Below are 22,211 nucleotides of genomic sequence, written 5' to 3'. Positions count from 1 at the left end.
GCCTATGGAATATCGCCTCAGTTGTGCGACTGGATCCATGATTTCCTGTCAGAAAGGTCACAGTTCATAGTAATAGATGGAAAGTCATTGAGTAAAACAGAAGTAATATCCAGCACTCCCCAAGGAAGTGTTATAGGCCCTCTATTGTTCCTGATCTATATTAATGACATAGGAGACAATCTGAGTAGCCCTCTTAGATTATTCGTGGATGATGCTTTCATGTACCATCTTGTAATGTCATCAGATGACCAAAATGAATTGCAGAATCATTTAGATAAGATATCTGTGTGGTGCGAAAAGTGACAATTGACCCTGAATAAAGAAAATTGTGAAGTTATTCACATGAGTACTAAAATAAATCCGCTAAATTTCGATTACACACAAATCTGAAGGCTGTAAATTCAACTAAATACTTGGGAATTACAATTACAAATAGCGTAAGTTGGAACGATCACATAGATAATGTTGTGGGTAGAGCAAACCAAAGACTGCGATTCACTGGCAGAACACTTAGAAGGTGCAACAGGTCTACTAAAGAGACTGCTTACACTATACTTGTCTGCCCTATTCTGGAGTATTGCTGTGCGGTGTTTGATGCGAATCAGGTGAGAGTGATGGATGGTATCGAAAAAGTTCAAAGGAGGGGGGCTCGTTTTGTATTATCGCGAAATAGGGGAGATAGTGCCACAGACACAGTACGTGAATTGGAGTGGTAGTCATTAAAACAAAGGCATTTTGTTGTTGCGACGGTATCTTCTTATGAAATTTCAATCACCAGTTTTCTCCTCTGATTGTGAAAATATTCTGTTGGCACCCACCTACATAGGGAAAAATGATCATCACGATAAAATAAGAGAAATCAGAGCTCGCACAGAAAAATTTAAGTGCTGATTTTTCCCGCACGCCATTCTCACGGTAGGGAGACAGCTTGAAGGTGGTTCACTGAACACTCTGCCAGGGACTTAATTGTGAATAGCAGAGTAATCATGATGATATATAGGGCTATTACAAATGATTGAAGCGATTTCATAAATTCACTGTAGCTCCATTCATTGACATATGGTCACGACAAACTACAGATACGTAGAAAAACTCATAAAGTTTTGTTCGGCTGAAGCCGCACTTCAGGTTTCTGCCGCCAGAGTGCTCGAGAGCGCAGTGAGACAAAATGGCGACAGGAGCCGAGAAAGCGTATGTCGTGCTTGAAATGCACTCACATCAGTCAGTCATAACAGTGCAACGACACTTCAGGCCGAAGTTCAACAAAGATCCACCAACTGCCAACTCCATTCGGTGATGGTATGCGCAGTTTAAAGCTTCTGGATGCCTCTGTAAGGGGAAATCAACGGGTCGGCCTGCAGTGAGCGAAGAAACGGTTGAACGCGTGCGGGCAAGTTTCACGCGTAGCCCGCGGAAGTCGATGAATAAAGCAAGCAGGGAGCTAAACGTACCACAGCCGACGGTTTGGAAAATCTTACGGGAAAGGCTAAAGCTGAAGACTTACCGTTTACAATTGCTATACGCCCTGACACCCGATGACAAAGTCAAATGCTTTGAATTTTTGGCGCGGTTGCAACAGCTCGTGGAAGAGGATGCGTTCAGTGCGAAACTTGTTTTCAGTGATGAAGCAACATTTTTTCTTAATGGTGAAGTGAACAGACACAATGTGCGAATCTGGGCGGTAGAGAATCCTCACGCATTCGTGCAGCAAATTCGCAGTTCACCAAAAGTTAACGTGTTTTGTGCAATCTCACGGTTTAAAGTTTACGGCCCCTTTTTCTTCTGCGAAAAAAACGTTACAGGACACATGTATCTGGACATGCTGGAAAATTGGCTCATGCCACAATTGGAGACCGACAGCGCCGACTTCATCTTTCAACTGGATGGTGCTCCACCGCACTTCCATCGTGATGTTCGGCATTTCTTAAACAGGAGATTGGAAAACCGATGGATCGGTCGTGGTGGAGATCACGATCAGCAATTCGTGTCATGGCCTGCACGCTCTCCCGACTTAACCCCGTGCGATTTCTTTCTGTGGGGTTACGTGAAAGATTCAGTGTTTAAACCTCGTCTACCGAGAAACGTGCCAGAACTGCGAGCTCGCATCAACGATGCTTTCGAACTCATTGATGGGGACATGCTGTGCCGAGTGTGGGAGGAACTCGATTATCGGCTTGATGTCTGCCGAATCACTAAAGGGGCACATATCGAACATTTGTGAATGCCTAAAAAAACTTTCTGAGTTTTTGCATGTGTGTGCAAAGCATTGTGAAAATATCTCAAATAATAAAGTTATTGTAGAGCTGTGAAATCACTTCAATCATTTGTAATAACCCTGTAGATGTAGATGTTCATGAGTTATCACTGGAGGATTGTGACAGGCAGATGGAATATGGGGAAACTATGCTGTTATGGCATAAAGATTGGCCAAATATGTTCAAGAACATTTGGAGCCAGGAGGCAGTTTCACACTGGGAGATTCATCAGTTGACACGGCTGCCATTATTGAGCAGAAACAGATCCACAAATGAAAACTGAAAAATTACAAAGTTGACCAAAATTGACAGTATCATGTAGTATGACAGAATCATCTCATTGATCCATTCGTACTGCAAGACACCACAAACAGTGACCAGTATCACCAGATACTGAATGAATATGTATGGCCACTGACATGACAATGGGGCATTGTTGCAGATTTTCTTTTTCAGTAAGATGGAGCACCACCTCATTTTGCTCCATTTTTTGTGACTGGCAGGACAAATACTTTTCAGGTCATCAGCTGGGATGGTGAGCAATGCCTTCTGATAAGTCCCGACCTCAACCCTGGTGACTTCTCCCTATTGGGTTCAGCCAAAGAGGCATACTGAACAAACCCACTCATGCTCGATGAATCTGAGGAGAGGATCACAGTTGTTCTCAGTGACTTTCCTGCAGAAATCAATTGACGACATCCCTATATGTTCACATTATTTGGTCAACAATGCAGGAGCATACGTAGAATTGTAATGTAGTATACATATTCTTATGGTCTTGAGACCTGACAACAACTTGTTCCATGTCCAAATATTCCTTCACCAAAAATTTATGGGCATTTAAAACTAGGGAGTGACTTCTCACCCACCCAGTAGCCTATATAAGGTTTTTCTTTAAATGTAATGAGAAACCAAGTTGACTGCTCGTAAGCAGTCAAGAACTATAGTCAGAATGACAATGTACATTGTAGGGAAGCAGCCTACTCACGCGATATAGAATTCATACGCTTTCCATTGTGTGCCAGCCTAATCTGCTGTAACTAGCTATGATGTCATGAATGTTGCACAGTATCTTAAAAGTAAAGTAAATAATCTGAAAAGTTAGTAGCATGTCAGGAGTGATGCTAAAATAATAATGTGTTAAGTTTCAGTTTAGTAACTTTAACAGTTTTCGACATTTGGACATTTTACATAAAAATCATTAGTGCAACCGGAAGGAGCTAGAAACTTCAAAATTTATATTCAGATTCCTTTTTCATTGTAATTTAATGGAAACAGCATGCTGGATCTCACGAAGTAATATTTTGGTTGAAATTCACGATTTTCTGTTTTTGTGTCCTAAAAGTACTGAAGCAAGATAGATTGAGTGAGTAATTAGATAAAGCTAGGATGTTTAGATTTATGTAGAATGAAGATATGCTATAATAACCAAGATGTGAGAGGTTTCCAAAAGGTAGCTATGAAACTATAGCTGTAGCATCTCTCAAAAGGGCACGTTCAGAGCTCATCTATTGTGTGCAGTGCAACTACAATAATTCTCTCGCCAAAAGTATTTAACCTAGCCACATCAGAATTTAATTACAAATACTTACCTGTGTGCTGATTGCACAATTAAATTGAGAGCTTCATGGGCCTTCAACGAACGAAGCAATTAATTATTTAGCAACTTGGAGTGGTGTTCTGCTAGCCCCAGCAGCTGGTCAGGAAGGCAAAAGTTGTTGGCTGTGACTCTGGCAGTCCGCACTGCGGCTATATAAATAAGAGTGCTGTGAGCTAGAGTCAGGCCCCAGTTCTCTTCTAGATTCGTATCAGCCCGCACTCTGTGTCGGAAGACGCGTCGCGTCTGTGCAGTTGCAAGGAACAGCCTCAGATGCCGTATTACGTAACTTGGTATGCATGTAACAATGAGTCCGCATTTGGGTAACGTGTTAATTGCTGAACAACTCCAGTGATTTATTCTCAGTTTGTGTATGTCGTGTTTTCACATGTCGCCATAGGACAGACCTTCTGTCATTACTAACATGGCGTTTGATGAGTATTGACTGGCTCTGAGCACTAAGGGACTTAACATCTGAGGTCATCAGTCCCCCAGAACTTAGAACTACTTAAACCTAACTAACCTAAGCACATCACACACATCCATGCCCGAGGCAGGATTCAAACCTGCGACCGTAGCAGTTACGCGGTTCCAGACTGAAGCGGCTAGAAACGCACGGCCACTCCGGCTGGCTGATGAGTATTGACATCAAATTTTGGTGAGCATTCACTTTGAACATTTAAACTGATAATGAATATTGAACAGTTTCATTATCTAGGGATAAAAGGATCCGCGCATTAGCCTTTGAATAGCTCTGATAGTACAATAGCTGATAGTAGCATTGCTGGGTTAAACATGTAAGGAACTTTACGCTTTATCGTTTTCAGAATATAGTGAAAATTGTTATAGTAAACTGCATTTTCTATGAATCCCAGACATCATCCTAAATCCTCAGCATATTGAACTTCAATGATCAATAACTTATAAACATCCTGGCAGATTAAAACTGTGTGCCGGACCGAGACTCGAACTCGGGACCTTTCCCTTTCGCGGGCAAGTGCTCTACCGACTGAACTACCCAAGCACGACTCACGCCCCGTCCTCACAGCTTTACTTCTGCTAGTACCTCGTCTCCTACCTGCCAAACTTTACAGAAGCTCTCCTGCGATCCTTGCAGAACTAGCACTCCTGAAAGAAAGGATACTGCGGAGACACGGCTTAGCCACAGCCTGGGGGATGTTTCCAGAATGAGAATGAGGAGACGAGGTACTGGCAGACGTAAAGCTGTGAGGACAGGGTGTGAGTTGTGCTTGGGTAGCTCAGATGGTAGAGCACTTGCCCGCCAAAGGCAAAGGTCCTGAGTTCGAGTCTCAGTCCGGCACACAGTTTTAATCTGCCAGGAAGTTTCATATCAGGGCACACTCCGCTGCAGAGTGAAAATCTCATTCTAATAACTTTATTTCTCTATCAGAGTGGGCACAGTGAACTTTAATTACAGGCATCACGTTTCTGCTAATCACCTTCTGGTTGCCAACATTGTAGTTAGAGATCCTGTGTTGAGAACGGCAACAATAGAAATAAAATTTTTCCACCCGCCGCCCCACAACATGTTTACATACAGGTAAGTTTCTCCTGAGATTTCCTGATTTTGCAGACAGAAGACCACCTCACCTGTCCTGAACCACACACACACACACACACACACACACACACACGCCCACCTGGTCCATACTGCTGGCGGTACGGCCTGTGCCGTGTGGCGGGGCTGCCGTCCTCGATGAGGCGGTCGATGAGCTCGGCGTACGCGTCCGTGCCCGGCACGGCACTCGCCAGCACGGGGTCTGTCGCCCCCACAGTTTGCAGCGGGTGGTAGCTGGTGGGGGCGGACGCCCTGCGCTGTGCCTCCTCCGCCTCCCTCTGCCCGGGATAGCGCACCAGTCTGCGGACACAGGAAGGCACGGTGTGGTCATCGCGTGTGAGGCAGCTGGATGTGCTGCTACAAGTGAGGGTGAAGAGCATACAGTTGGCTCACTTGTGCTGTGTGAGAGCGGTATCATTATATCACAACTGCGTAAAATTGATGAACTCCCAACATGCTGGTGTAATTGTAGGTCAGCAACTTCTGTTAATCAGTACAACAGGAAACCAGCTAAAGTTACAAATTTTACTTTTCTTATTTACTTGTTGACTAGTTTCAGGTGGGGACCCATTTTTAAATCATCCAGACAGTCAAAATGGTACATTCAAAAATACAGGAGCGTGTCAAAAATATATGCATATTATGAAGTGCAAATGAACCTGTATGTGCTGCAGCTATTCATTTGCAATTCATAGTTTATAGTTGAAACAAGGCCCCGGGAGTAGACAACATTCCAATAAAACTACTGACAGCCTTGTGAGAGCCAGCCCTGACAGAATGCTACCGTCTGGTGAGCAAGATGTATGAGAAAGGCAAAATACCCTCAGACTTCACGAAGAATATAATAATTCCAATCCCAAAGAAAGCAGGTGTTGACAAATGTGAAAATTACTAAACTATCAGTTTAATAAGCCACAGCTGCAAAATACTAACACGAATTCTTTAGAGATGAATGGAAAAACTAGTAGAAGCCGACCTCGGGGAAGATCAGTTTGGATTCCATAGAAATACTGGAACACGTGAGGCAATACTGACCCTACGACTAATCTTAGAAGAAAGATTAAGGAAAGGCAAACCTACATTTCTAGCATTTGTAGACTTACAGAAAGCTTTTGACAATGTTGACTGGAATACACTCTTTCAAATTCTGAAGGTGGCAGGGGTAAAATAGAGGGAGCAAAAGACTATTTACAATTTGTACAGAAACCAGATGGCAGTTATAAGAGGCGAGTGACATGAATGGGAAGCAGTGGTTGGGAAGGGAGCGAGACTGGGTTGTAGCCTCTCCCCGATGTTATTCAATCTGTATATTGAGTAAGCAGTAAAGGAAACAAAAGAAAAATTCGAAGTAGGTATTAAAATCCATGGAGAAAAAATAAAAACTTTGAGGTATACCAATGACATTATAATTCTGTTACAGACAGCAAAGGACCAGAATGAGCAGCTAAACAGAATGGACAGTGTCTTGAATGGAGGATGTAAGATGAACATCAACAGAAACAAAACGGGATAATGGAATGTAGTCGAATTAAATCGGGTGATGCTGAGGGAAGTAGATTAGGAAATGAAATGCTTAAAGTAGTAAATGAGTTTTGCTATTTGGGGAGCAAAATAACTAATGATGGTCGAAGTAGAGAGGATATAAAATGTAGACTGGCAATGACAAGGAAAGCGTTTCTGAAGAAGAGAAATTTGTTGACATCGAGTATAGATTTAAGTGTAAGGAAGTCGTTTCCGAAAGTGTTTGTATGGAGTGTAGCCATGTATGGAAGCGAAACATGGACGATAAATAGTTTGGACAAGAAGAGAATAGAAGCTTTCGAAATGTGGTGCTACAGAAGAATGCTGAAGATTAGATGGGTAGATCACATAATTAATGAGGAGGTATTGAATAGGATTGGGGAGAAGAGGAGTTTGTGGCACAACTTGACTAGAAGAAGGGACCAGTTGGTAGGACATGTTCCGAGGCATCAAGGGATAACCAATTTAGTACTGGAGAGCAGTGTGGAGGGTAAAAATCATAGAGGGAGACCAAGAGATGAATACACTAAGCAGATTCAGAAGGATGGAGGCTGCAGTAGGTACTGGGAGATGAAGAAGCTTGCACAGGATAGAGTAGCATGGAGAGCTGCATCAAACCAGTCTCAGGACTGAAGACCACAACAAAAAACAGTACATACATATTTTTGATATGGTTCTTGTATTTTTAGAAATATCATTTAGATGTATGCTCTTCAGCCATGTCATATTATATATAGTTTACTATGGCTGGCAGATCATCTGGATTTTGGGCACAGTATCCAGGAACTTTAGCCTATAAATTGCAAGATGAAGGTGTGCCAACATCTTCCTCTCTGCACTGGGAAAGTAGTGTTAATTCTTGAATAATATGTCAAGATGTTTTGATTTAAGTGTGTCTGAAGCTGCCAGATAAGTAGAAAAGCTAGTTCTGTAACTCTGCCAATTACATATTCCCCTCTTTTAGTGCTACGTTAGTAGTATTTCTCATTGTGGTTCCCAACTTTTACTCTGCCATAATTTTGAGGTTGGACCACCATAGCTTGGCAACCAATGTCGATTTTTATTTCCTTGGGTCACAATTGATCTGGTATAGATTTCTTTATTGCTATTTGAACCATGTTGCACTATAAATCACACAAACTACCTTTCGCAGCAATGCAGGCTGCTATTCTCCCATGGAGACGATCGTAGAGATGCTGGATGTAGTCCTGTGGAACGGCTTGCCATGCCATTTCCACCTGGCACCTCAGTTGGACCAGCGTTCGTGCTGGACGTGCAGACCGTGTGAGACGACGATTCATCCAGTCCCAAAAATGCTCAATGGGGGACAGATTCGGAGATCTTGCTGGCCAGGGTAGTTGACTTACACCTTCTAGAGCACGTTGGGTGGCACGGGACACATGCGGACGTGCATTGTCCTGTTGGAACAGCAAGTTCCCTTGCCGGTCTAGGAATGGTAGAACGATGGGTTCGATGACGGTTTGGATGTACCGTGCACTATTCAGTGTCCCCTCAACGATCACCAGTGGTGTACGGTCAGTGTAGGAGATCGCTCCCCACACCATGATGCCGGGTGTTGGCCCTGTGTGCCTCGGTCGTATGCAGTCCTGATTGTGGCGCTCACCTGCACGGCGCCAAACACGCATACGACCATCATTGGCACCAAGGCAGAAGCGACTCTCATCGCTGAAGACGACACGTCTCCATTCGTCCCTCCATTCACGCCTGTCGCGACACCACTGGAGGCGGGCTGCATGATGTTGGGGCGTGAGCGGAAGACGGCCTAACAGTGTGCGGGACCGTAGCCCAGCTTCACGGAGACGGTTGCGAATGGTCCTCGCCGATACCCCAGGAGCAACAGTGTCCCTAATTTGCTGGGAAGTGGCGGTGCGGTCCCCTACGGCACTGCGTAGGATCCTACGGTCTTGGCGTGCATCCGTGCGTCGCTGCGGTCCGGTCCCAGGTCGACGGGCACGTGCACCTTCCGCCGACCACTGGCGACAACATCGATGTACTGTGGAGACCTCACGCCCCACGTGTTGAGCAATTCGGCGGTACGTCCACCCGGCCTCCCGCATGCCCACTATACGCCCTCGCTCAAAGTCCGTCAACTGCACATACGGTTCACGTCCACGCTGTCGCGGCATGCTACCAGTGTTAAAGACTGCGATGGAGCTCCATATGCCACGGCAAACTGGCTGACACTGACGGCGGCGGTGCACAAATGCTGCGCAGCTAGCGCCATTCGACAGCCAACACCGCGGTTCCTGGTGTGTCCGCTGTGCCGTGCGTGTGATCATTGCTTGTACAGCCCTCTCGCAGTGTCCGGAGGAAGTATGGTGGGTCTGACACACCGGTGTCAATGTGTTCTTTTTTCCATTTCCAGGAGTGTACTTAGGGATTAAAATTATGAATAACATAAACTGAAACAATCACAAAGGTAATGTTGTTGGGAAAGCAAATCATAATCTGCGATCTATTGGTGGACAACTAAGAAAATGCAACAGAGGCTGCCTACACTGTGCTTTTCTGCCCTGTTCTTGAGTATTGCTGTCTGGTATAGAATCCTTACCAGATAAGATTAACAGATGACATTGAAAAAGTTCAAAGCAGGGCAGCTCATATCGCATTACTGCAAAACAGGGGAGAGAGTGTCACGGATATAATATGTGAATTAGGGTGGTGGTCATCAAAACAGTAATTATTTGTTATGGTAGGACAATCTCATGAAATTTCAAACAACAACTTTTTCCTCTGAATGTGAAAATATTTTATTGGTAATCTTATACATCAGAAGAAATGATCATTGTAATAAAATAAGAGACATCAGAGCTTGCAGAGAAAGAATTAAGTGCTCGTTTTTCCTGCGTGCTGTTTGAGAGTGAAATGGTAGAAATGTTTCTTGAAGGTGGTTTGATGAACCCTCTGCCAGTCACTTAATCAGAGTAATCATGCAGATGTATCTGTAGATGTTGATGTATGGAATACAGACCAGCTCAAGGTGTACAGCAACAAAAGTAAAACAAGGAAAATGGAATATGGCTGAATTAAATTTGGAGATGCTGAGGGAATTAGATTACAATATGACACACTGAAATAAAAGATGAGTTTTGCTATTTGCTGTTGAAGAGCAATTCAGGGATGGCGACTGCACCTTTCCACATGATTACAGCTGAAGCAGAGAGGTTGTAAAATGCAAACTGGCTGTAACAAGAAAGGAATTTTTGAAAAAGAGTTATTTGATAACTGAAGGTACACTATGTGATTATAAAAAGTATCCGGACACCCCCAAAAACATACGTTATTTATATTAGGTGCATTGTGCTGCCACCTACTGCCAGGTGCTCCATATCAACGACCTCAGTAGTCATTAGACGTCGTGAGAGAGCAGAATGGGGCGCTCCGAGGAACTCACGGACCTCGAACGTGGTCAGGTGATTGGCTGTCACTTGTGTTAAACGTCTGTACGCGAGATTTTCACGCTCCTAATCATCCCTCGGTCCACTGTTTCTGATGTGATAGTGAAGTGTAAATGTGAAGGGACACATACAGCACAAAAGTGTACAGGCCGACCTCGTCTGTTGACTGACAGTGACTGTCGACAGTTGAAGAGCGTTGTAATGTGTAATAGGCAGAGATCTATCCAGACCATCACACAGGAATTCCAAACTGCATCAGGATCCACTGCAAGTACTGTGACGGCTAGGCGGGAGGTGAAGAAACGGATTTCATGGTCGAGCAGCTGCTCATATGTCACACATCACACTAGTAAATGCCAAACGACGCCTCGCTTGGTGTAAGGAGCGTAGACATTGGACGACTGAACTGTGGAAGAATGTTGTGTGCAGTGACGAATCACGGTACACAATGTGGCGATGCGACGGCAGGGAGTGGGTATGGCGAATGCCCGGTGAACGTCTTCTGCCAGCGTGTGTAGTGCCAACAGTAAAACTCGGAGTCAATAGTGTTATGGTGTGGTCATATTTTTCATGGAGGGGGCTTGCACCCCTTGTTGTTTTGCGTGCCACTATCACAGCACAGGCCTACATCGATGATTTAAGCACCTTCTTGCTTCCCACTGTTGAAGAGCAATTCGGGGATGGCGACTGCACCTTTCCACATGATCAAGTACCTATTCACAATGCACAGCCTGTGGCAAAGTGGTTACACGACAATAACATCCCTGTAATGGACTGGCCTGCACAGAGTCCTGGCCTGAATCCTATAGAAAACCTCTGGAATGTTTTGGAATGCCGACTCCGTGCCAAGCCTTACCAACCAACACTGATACCTCTCCTCAGTGCAGCACTCCGTGAAGAATGGGCTGCCATTCCCCAAGAAACCTTCCAGTAACTGACTGAACGTATGCCTGTGAGAGTGGAAGCTGTCATCAAGGCAAAGGGTGGGCCAATACCATACTGAATTCCAGCCTTACCTAAGGAAGGCAGCACAAACTTTTAAGTCATTTTCAGCCAGGTGTCCGGATACTTTTGATCAAATGAAATGGATAGAAGAAACCACGATAGCCAAGAAATGTCTTGAAATGACTCAAAATGGTATGATTACATGAAATGGATAGAAGAAACCACGATAGCCAAGAAATATCTTGAAATGACTCAAAATGGGAAAAGACATGTTAGATAATCAAGGACAAAATGGAACTACGTAGCTAAGAATGACACCACTGAAAACAGTCTCCTTTGGGACAGGGTTTGTGAGGAAGAGCTGTACAATGATAGGAAAGTTTGGAAGAGGCTCTCCACCAGCACCTGCAACATTGGAGTTGTCACCTGATGATGATGATGTTGTTGTTGTTGTTGTTGTTGTTGTTGTTGATGATGATGATGATGATGACGACAGTTGTGAGACTATACAAGAAATATATATATGTGTGTGTGTGTGTGTGTGTGTGCGAGTGTATACCTGTCCTTTTTTCCCCCCTAAGGTAAGTCTTTCCGCTCCCGGGATTGGAATGACTCCTTACCCTCTCCCTTAAAACCCAAATCCTTTTGTCTTTCCCTCTCCTTCCCTCTTTCCCGATGAGGCAACAGTTTGTTGCGAAAGCTTGAATTTTGTGTGTATGTTTGTGTTCGTTTGTGTGTCTGTCGACCTGCCAGCACTTTCATTTGGTAAGTCACATCATCTTTGTTTTTAGGTATATTTATATATATATGCGCGCGCTCGTCCACACACACACACACACACACACACACACACACACACACACACACATCTCAGTTACCCCCCCTACAATAAAAATTGTTATGTTTATAACATGATATACAGGGTTATTACAAATGATTGAAGCGATTTCACAGCTCAACAATAACTTTATTATTTGAGATATTTTCACAATGCTTTGCACACACATACAAAAACTCAAAAAGTTTTTTTAGGCATTCACAAATGTTTGATATGTGCCCCTTTAGTGATTCGGCAGACATCAAGCCGATAATCAAGTTCCCCCCACACTCGGCACAGTATGTCCCCATCAATGAGTTCGAAAGCATCATTGATGCTTTAAACTGCGCATATCATCGCCGAATGGAGTTAGCAGTTGGTGGATCTTTGTTGAACTTTGTCCTGAAGTGTAGTTGCACTATTATGACTGACTGATGTGAGTGCATTTCAAGTACGGCATACGCTTTCTCGGCTCCTGTCGCCATTTTGTCTCACTATGCTCTCGAGCGCTCTGGCGGCAGAAACCTGAAGCGCGGCTTCAGCCGAACAAAACTTTATGAGTTTTTCTACGTATCTGTAGTGTGTCATGACCATATGTCAATGAATGGAGCTACAGTGAATTTATGAAATCGCTTCAATCATTTGTAATAGCCCTGTATTCTACACATCAGTGAGGAGTCCATGCCAACCAAGAGCGAAATCAAATATAGTACTGGGACTGTCAGAGAGTAGAGCCCTCATTTCATTTAACCTGTCTGTGGACGGAAAGAAGATAGAGAATGTGAACAATTTCACAAATCTTGGTAGTTTTGTGGCAGTGATGGGAGGATCTGAACAGGTTACTCAAAGGACCAAAATTCTTCTATCTAGTACAAACACTTGTCTGGGGTACTTAAGTTCCTCATAGAGCTAAACAGGCTGTGTTTGAAACATACTTTCTACCCACGGCTTCCTTTAATGTGGACAGCATTCCATAACTAGAGGAGACAGAAGTCAACTACAAGCTCACGAAATGGAATTCCTCACATTTGCCCCACAAAAGACAAGCAGAGAGAATACAAAAGACAAGCAGGGAAGCAAAGGCCAACTAGTGAGAGTGGCCTCGAAGTGTATTGGGTGAAGTCTCACGAAATTCCCCTTCAGTACACGGAAAGGAATGGGGCAGGATGAAGACTAGGCTGACATTCAGGAAAGAGGAGACTCGGGCAGATGTGGGGCTCTGTTGTGATGGAAGAAATCTAGTGAGGGAGAAACAGAGGGATGCCGGTCATTCGGCTCGCAGCAACGACTCCCCGACAGTGGGGGCGACGGCGCCGCTGCGAGCGAGCGCCCTCTCACCTGGGGGGCTTGCGGGGCGCCTCGGCCTGCCGCTTCCTCTTGGCGTCCTCCTCCTCGGACAGCTTCTCCAGCAGCTGCTGCGTCCACGACATGCGGCCCGCAGACGGCGGCACCGACCTCGCCGCCGCTGCAGCTGCCCCGTCCGCGTCCCCTGCTGGCCGATTCCCTGTGGCCGCAAGAATGGCGGTGTAGTGGAACACCCTTTTCTAAGATAACCTTTTCTTATAGAAATAACCGATACCGCATATATTAGCACTTCTCATATACAGGGTAGTCCATCGATCGTGACCGGGCCAAATATCTCACAAAATAAGCATTAAACGAAAAAAATACAAAGAACAAAACTTGTCTAGCTTGAAGGGGGAAACCAGAAGGCACTACGGTTCACACGCTAGATGGTGCTGCCGTAGGTCAAATTGATATCAACTACGTTTTTTGTTAAAATACCACACCTCATTTTTTATTACATATTCGTGTAGTACGTGAAGAAATATGAACGTTTTAGTTGGACCACTTTTTTCGCTTTGTGATATATGGCATTCTAATAGTCACGAACATATGGCTCATAATTTTAGACAAACACTTCGTAACGTAATTTTTTTTTAAATTAAAATACAGAACATAGGTACGTTTCAACATTTTATTTCGGTTGTTCCAATGTGATACATGTACCTCTGTGAACTTATCATTTCTGAGAACACATGCTGTTACAATGTGATTACCTGTAAATACCACATTAATGCAATAAATGCTCAAAGAGAACACATGCTGTTACAACGTGATTACCTGTAAATACCACATTAACGCAATAAATGCTCAAAATGATGTCCGTCAACATCAATGCATTTGGCAATACGTCTAACGACATTGCTCTCAACAGCGAGTTGTTCGCCATTCGTAATGTTCGCACGTGCATTGACAATGTGCTAACACATATTGTCAGGTGTTGTTGGTGGATCACGATAGCAAATATCCTTCAACTTTCCCCACAGAAAGAAATCCGGGGACGTCAGATCCGGTGAACGTGCGGGTCACGGTATGGTGCTTCGACGACCAATCCACCTGTCACGTAATATGCTATTCGATACCGCTTCAATCATACGCGAGCTATGTGCCAGACATCCGTCCTGTTGGAAGTACCTTGCCATTCTGTCATGCAGTGAAACTTCTTGTAATAACATCAGTAGAACACTACGTAGGAAATCAGCATACATTGCACTATTTAGATTGCCATCGATAAAATGGGGGCCAAATATCCTTCCTCCGATAATGCCGCACCATACATTAACCCGCCAAGGTCGCTGATGTTCCACTTGTCGCAGCCATTGTGGATTTTCTATTGCCCAATAGTGCATATAATGCCAGTTTATGTTACCGCTGTTGGCAAATGACGCTTCGTCGCTAAATAGAACGTGTGCAAAAAATCTGTCATCGTCCCATAATTTCTCTTGTGCCCAGTGGCAGAACTGTACACGACGTTCAAAGTTGTCGCCATGCAATTCTTGGTGCATATAAGTATGGCACGGGTGCAATCGATGTTGATGAAGCATTCTCAACACCAACGTTTTTGAGATTCTCGATTCTCGTGCAATTTGTCTGCTACTGATGTGCAGAGTAGCCGCGACAGCAGCTAAAACACCTACTTGGGCATCATCATTTGTTGTGGGTCGTAGTTGACGTTTCACATGTGGCTGAACACTTCCTGTTTCCTTAAATAACGTAACTATCCGGCGAACGGTCCGGACACTTGGATGATGTCGTCCAGGACTCTGAGCAGCATACATAGCACACGCCCGTTGGGCATTTTGATCACAATAGCCATACATCAACACGATATCGACCTTTTCCGCAATTGGTAAATGGTCCATTTTAACATGGGTAATGTATCACGAAGCAAATACCGTCCACACTGGCGGAATTTTACATGATACCACGTACTTATATGTTTATGACTATTACAGCGCCATCTATCACAAAGTGAAAAAAGTGGTCTAACTAAAACATTCATATTTTATTATGTACTACATGAATATGTAATAAAAAATGGGGGTTCCTATTTTTAAAAAAACAGTTGATTCCCGTTTGACCTATGACACCGCCATCTAGCGGGCCAACCATAGTGCCATCTGGTTTGCCCCTTCAAGCTAGATGAGTTTCGTTTTTTGTAGTTTCTTTGTTTGATGATTATTTATTGAGATAGTTAGCCCGGTCACTATCAATGGACCACCCTGTAGGTGAACATTCTCGGCTTTTTCACTGAAAGAATTTAATTTGATTTTTTATACGATGTACTATATTTCAGACTAAAATGTATGAAAAGAAATTAAGTTGTTACGATTGATACAGCTAAAATTATTTTTCTTTTAGAAATATCTGACATACTTAAAATTCATATTATTAATTGCAGAATCTAATGCTAATTATTAAATTTATTTCTGGATTCATTTATAAAATAATTATAAAACTTTGTGATGGTTCCTCTTTTGTAAAGAAAGTATGTCAAGTCTTTTGCTTTGTAAACTTCTCGGAATATTGTGAGTGCCGCAGCCTTTATTATCAGCCTTTCCAGATGCTCTGAAGATGGTTGAATCATTTACAGCAAAAATATGAGCATCAGACTGGTTAATTCCACAATTTTATGGATCAAGTAGTATACTGTGAGAACATGAAGATTCACACTCTACATCCTGATCTGAAAATGTGGTCCCTGCACAGACCACAGGTTTAGTGGCAATGCAATGCTGTTTGAATGTAAGGATGCAATTAAAGGTCAGGCCTACATATCTTGGCCGTGCGTAGTTCCAGAGCTGTTTGCCTCACAACATATCATCGAGCTATACCATTGTTTCTGTGCTGTTATGCTGGAAAGGGAGATACGTGTCTCCCTGCGGTTTGGCTTTTGGTAGTTAGCACTGTAATAGAGATAGTGCATGTTGAAAGGTGGTCAAGATCCCTGTGTCAGCCAGGTAACCCACCTACTATCATCAGACAAGGTAGAAGTAACCTTGTAATAAACAGCACGCAAGACTATGAATCCTTAGAATACTCCAGCCGTGAAGCAGATAGGGGATTACCTGTGGAGGGCTGGTACACGGGCGACATCTCACCGGCACTCGCCTCGTCATCCGAATCTGCGTACGGAATGTCCGTGTCGTCACCTGTGGACTCGACAGTAGTCGACGCCGAGACGTCGGCAGTCCCGGGCGGTGATTCCGGACTCTGCTGCTTGGCCTCGGCTAAGCTGGATCGCTGGGGGACGGACTTCGGTGGTACCTCTGGCTTCTGCGTATTGCTTTCTGTAACAAGCACCGTAATACGCGGGAAATAATCAGGCTGGCTTTGTGGTCGGACTGAAGAGTTTCTGGCAAAGCATGTAATTCTTGATGCAGATAAATCTTCAGATGTAAAAATAACTACCAGTGTAAAGCAACACAGTGTTTCAGGACTATTACTTTACACAACACATATAGCTGACCTGATGAAGCTTCATGAGGTGGTTTGTGAATAACGCTATTGTTTACAGATTTGCAGTGCTATAAAATTAAAGATGCTGGAAGACCTGCACAGGATCAATTGGAGCTGCAAAATTGGCAGTTGACCTTCAGTGTAATCAATTGAAACATACGAGTGCTGTTCAAAAAGTAGGGTGACTTTGCAAATTGCGCTAGCAAAATACACTCCTGGAAATTGAAATAAGAACACCGTGAATTCATTGTCCCAGGAAGGGGAAACTTTATTGACACATTCCTGGGGTCAGATACCTCACATGATCACACTGACAGAACCACAGGCACATAGACATAGGCAACAGAGCATGCACAATGTCGGCACTAGTACAGTGTATATCCACATTTCGCAGCAATGCAGGCTGCTATTCTCCCATGGAGACGATCGTAGAGATGCTGGATGTAGTCCTGTGGAACGGCTTGCCATGCCATTTCCACCTGGCGCCTCAGTTGGACCAGCATTCGTGCTGGACGTGCAGACCGCGTGAGACGACGCTTCACCCAGTCCCAAACATGCTCAATGGGGGACAGATCCGGAGATCTTGCTGGCCAGGGTAGTTGACTTACACCTTCTAGAGCACGTTGGGTGGCACGGGATACATGCGGACGTGCACTGTCCTGTTGGAACAGCAAGTTCCCTTGCCGGTCTAGGAATGGTAGAACGATGGGTTCGATGACGGTTTGGATGTACCGTGCACTATTCAGTGTCCCCTCGACGATCACCAGTGGTGTACGGCCAGTGTAGGAGATCGCTCCCCACACCATGATGCCGGGTGTTGGCCCTGTGTGCCTCGGTCGTATGCAGTCCTGATTGTGGCGCTCACTTGCACGGCGCCAAACACGCATACGACCATCATTGGCACCAAGGCAGAAGCGACTCTCATCGCTGAAGACGACACGTCTCCATTCGTCCCTCCATTCACGCCTGTCGCGACACCACTGGAGGCGGGCTGCACGATGTTGGGGCGTGAGCGGAAGACGGCCTAACGGTGTGCGGGACCGTAGCCCAGCTTCATGGAGACGGTTGCGAATGGTCCTCGCCGATACCCCAGGAGCAACAGTGTCCCTAATTTGCTGGGATGTGGCGGTGCGGTCCCCTACGGCACTGCATAGGATCCTATGGTCTTGGCGTGCATCCGTGCGTCGCTGCGGTCCGGTCCCAGGTCGACGGGCACGTGCACCTTCCGCCGACCACTGGCGACAACATCGATGTACTGTGGAGACCTCACGCCCCACGTGTTGAGCAATTCGGCGGTACGTCCACCCGGCCTCCCGCATGCCCACTATACGCCCTCGCTCAAAGTCCGTCAACTGCACATACGGTTCACGTCCACGCTGTCGCGGCATGCTACCAGTGTTAAAGACTGCGATGGAGCTCCGTATGCCACGGCAAAGGGGCTGACACTGACGGCGGCGGTGCACAAATGCTGCGCAGCTAGCGCCATTCGACGGCCAACACCGCGGTTCCTGGTGTGTCCGCTGTGCCGTGCGTGTGATCATTGCTTGTACAGCCCTCTCGCAGTGTCCGGAGCAAGTATGGTGGGTCTGACACACCGGTGTCAATGTGTTCTTTTTTCCATTTCCAGGAGTGTACATTCAAATTATTATTATTATTATTATTTTTATTTATTTTTTTTTGCATTGGTACACATGTCTCGAACATATGTTCACAGTTTCAAGTGTACAGCATACTTTCTTTGTGTTTGACAGATAGAAAGGTTAGACGTGTTTTACTGTACTCGGCGATTTTCGATTACTACAAAAAAAATGGACCACAGAATTTGCACCAAATGTTGTGTAGAAAATGGAATCAAGTGGTCTAAAACACTTGAGATATTGACAGTGGCATACGGTGAGGCTGTTTGAAGTGAAAAAAATGTTTATGAGTGGTACAAGCTCTTCCGAGATGGCCAAAAACATGGCAACGAGAAACCACGGTCTGGATGTCCCAGCAACATCAACAACAGATGATAACGTTGAAGCTGTGAAGAAAATTGTTTTGAAAAATGTACAAATTACCATAAGAGAATTTGCTGAGGATGTTGGAATAATAGTCGACTCCTGTCATACAATTTTGTTTTATATTTTGGGCACGAGACATGTGTCAGTGAAGTTTGTTCCAAAACTTCTCAATTTTGATCAGAGGAACTGTCGCATCAGTATCGCTCAGGAGGTCTCGAATAACATCAGTGATGATCCAGATTTGCTCAAAAAGGTCATAACAGGTGACAAAACATGGGGTTTACAGTTATGAAGTCGAAACCGAAGCCCAATCGTCCCAATGACCGAAAAAAGCATGCCAAGTTCGATCAAATGTCAAAGTTTTGCTCACTGTTTTTTTGAATTACCGTGACGTAGTGCATCATGAATGTTTGCCTCAAGGTCGTACAGTCAATAAGGAGTATTATCTCGAGTTAATGTGCTGTTTTTGAGAAGCAACACACAAAAAACATCCAGAATCGTGGAAAAATAATTTATGGCTTTTAGCAGAGGATACAATGCACCTGCTCATTCACTGTTGCTTGTGAGAGATTTTTTGGCCAAAAACAACATGACAGCCATACCTCAGCTACCATATTCACCAGATTAGGCACCCTGCAACTTTTTCCTGTTCCCAAAACTGAAGAGACCTATGAAAGGACGAAGATTTTCAATGATTGAGGAAATAAAATCTGCATCACTGGAATTACTTGAGGCTATACCAAAAAGTGCTTATGAGAAGTGGTTCGAGGATTGGAAGAAGTGTTAGCACGAGTGTATTGTTTCTGACAAGGGAACCTCCCCATCGCACACCCCTCAGATTTAGTTATAAGTTGGCACAGTGGATAGGCCTTGAAAAACTGAACACAGATCAATCGAGAAAACAGGAAGAAGTTGTGTGGAACTATGAAAAAGATAAGCAAAATACACAAACTGAGTAGTCCATGCGGAAGATATGCAACATCGAGGATAATACGAGCTCCGGAGCGCCGAGGTCCCGTAGTTAGCGTGAGCAGCTGCGGAACTGAAGGTCCTCGGTTGAAGTCTTCCCTCGAGTGAAAAGTTTAAGTTTCTATTTTCAGACAATTATTATCTGTCCGTCCGATGCGAGTGATGGGAGTGATTATCACATCCACAAGAAAACCTAAATTGGGCAAGGTAGAAGAATCTTTTTACCCATTCGCCAAGTGTACAAGTTAGGTGGGTCGGCAACATATTCCTCTCATGTGACGCACACACCGTCACCAGTGTCGTATACAATATATCAGACGTGTTTTCCTGTGGAGGAATCGGCTGACCTATGACCTTGCGATCAAATGTTTTCGGCTCCCATTGGAGAGGCACGTCCTTTCGTCTACTAATCGCACGGTTTTGCGGTGCGGTCGCAAAACACAGACACTAAACTTATTACAATGAACAGAGACGCCAATGAATGAACGGACAGATCATACCTTTGCGAAAATAAAGAAAGTAAACTTTTCATTGGAGGGAAGACTTGAACCGAGGACCTCTCGTTCCGCAGCTGCTCACGCTAACCACGGGACCACGGCGCTTGTGACCTTGGAGTATCCTTGATGTTGCTTATCTTTCACATGGACTACTCAGTTTGTATATTTTGCTTATTTTTTTCATAGTTCCACACAACTTCTTCCTGTTTTCTCGATTGATGTGTCTTCAGTTTTTCAAGGCCTATCCACTGTGCCAACTTATAACTAAATCTGAGGGGGGGGGGGGGGGGGGGGGGTGCGATGAGGAGGTTCCGTTGTGAGGGGGATTACTTTTAAGGAAACAACATGAATTTCAATGAATAAATAAATATTTTTTCATAAAAATATGAAGTCACCTTACTTTTTGAACACACCTCATATTGCACATAAATAAATGGAAAGAGCCTTTATTGTTTCATTGTATTATTGCAGAACAGTCACTGGACGCTCTCATATCCATTAAGTATATGAGAGTATGCATATGGATTGATCTATAGTAGGAAAGGTAGGTGCTAGACTGAGATGCATTGGAAGAATTCTCCATCCATGAAAGAGGCAGCCTAGAAAACCCTTCTTTGATCAATACTTTAATATCACTCATCAGTGTGGGACCCTTAGCAGAGAAAATAAATTTATTGCACAACTTGATTAAAAAATGGGATTGGTTAGGAGAAATCATCCTGAAGCATCAAGTAATCCTCAGTTTGGGGGCGGAGGGAAGTGTGGGGAGTCAAAATCATAGGGAGGGACCAAGAGATGAATAAAGTTAGCAGGTTCAAATGGATGTAGTCTGCAGAAGCTATTCAGAGACGAAGTGGCTTACACAAGACAGAGTAGCATGAAGAGCTGCATCAAACCAGTCTCAGGACTGAAGACCTCAGTAACAACATCGCAACAATGGAAGACAAACTGTAGATTCTTATATTCCACTGGCAGAATTGTCCCGTAACACATTCGCCTTTGTAACTTCAGAATCTGTCAGTTGAGAACCTTGATTTTCTATCTAAGTTTGATGCACTTCTCTCCCCTAGATCATCCCAGAGACTGAGTTATCATCATTGTATACAGGGTGTTACAAAAGAGGTACAGCCAAACTTTCAGGAAACATTCCTCACACACAAATAAAGAAAAGATGTTATGTGGACAAGTGTCCGGAAACACTTAATTTCCATGTTAGAGCTCATTTTAGTTTCGTCAGTATGTACTGTACTTCCTCGATTCAACGACAGTTGGCCCAACTGAAAAAAGGTAACGTTGACTTCGGTGCTTGGGTTGACATGGGACTCATTGCTCTACAGTAATAGCATCAAGCACTTCAGTACGTAGCATCAACAGGTTAGTGTTCATCACGAACGTCGTTTTGCAGTCAGTGCAATGTTTACAAATGCGGAGTTGGTAGATGCCCATTTGATGTACGGATTAGCACGGGGCAATAGCCGTGACGCGGTACGTTTGTATCGAGACAGATTTCCAGAATGAAGGTGTCCCGACAGGAAGACATTCGAAGCAATTCATCGGCGTCTTAGGGAGCACGGAACATTCCAGCCTATGACTCGCGACTGGGGAAGACCTAGAACGACGAGGACACCTGCAATGAACGAGGCAATTCACGTGCAGTTGACGATAACTCTAATGTCAGCGTCAGAGAAGTTGCTGGTGTACAAGGTAACGTTGACCACGTCACTGTATGGAGAGTGCTACGGGAGAACCAGTTGTTTCCGTACCATGTACAGTGTGTGCAGGCACTATCAGCAGCTGATTGGCCTC

At 44.4% G+C, this 22,211-nt stretch overlaps 1 protein-coding gene across 1 annotated transcript in view; it reads right to left on the bottom strand.

Moving 5' to 3' along the window:
- The window catches only part of LOC126108163 (treacle protein-like), a 642,834-nt gene that overhangs the window by 26,358 nt on the left and 594,265 nt on the right, over positions 1–22,211 (bottom strand). Inside the window, exons 7-9 of the mRNA XM_049913406.1 lie at positions 16,546–16,767; positions 13,472–13,637; positions 5,514–5,731 (exon numbers count right to left, since the gene is read on the bottom strand). Of these exons, the coding sequence (XP_049769363.1) occupies positions 5,514–5,731; positions 13,472–13,637; positions 16,546–16,767 (606 nt within the window). The remainder of the gene's footprint in view (positions 1–5,513; positions 5,732–13,471; positions 13,638–16,545; positions 16,768–22,211) is intronic.

The sequence above is a fragment of the Schistocerca cancellata genome, chromosome 11, assembly GCF_023864275.1.
Source record: "Schistocerca cancellata isolate TAMUIC-IGC-003103 chromosome 11, iqSchCanc2.1, whole genome shotgun sequence".
NCBI lineage: Eukaryota > Metazoa > Arthropoda > Insecta > Orthoptera > Acrididae > Schistocerca > Schistocerca cancellata.
Note: the sequence above shows the minus strand (reverse complement) of the source record. Positions and strands in the feature narration are given on the sequence as shown.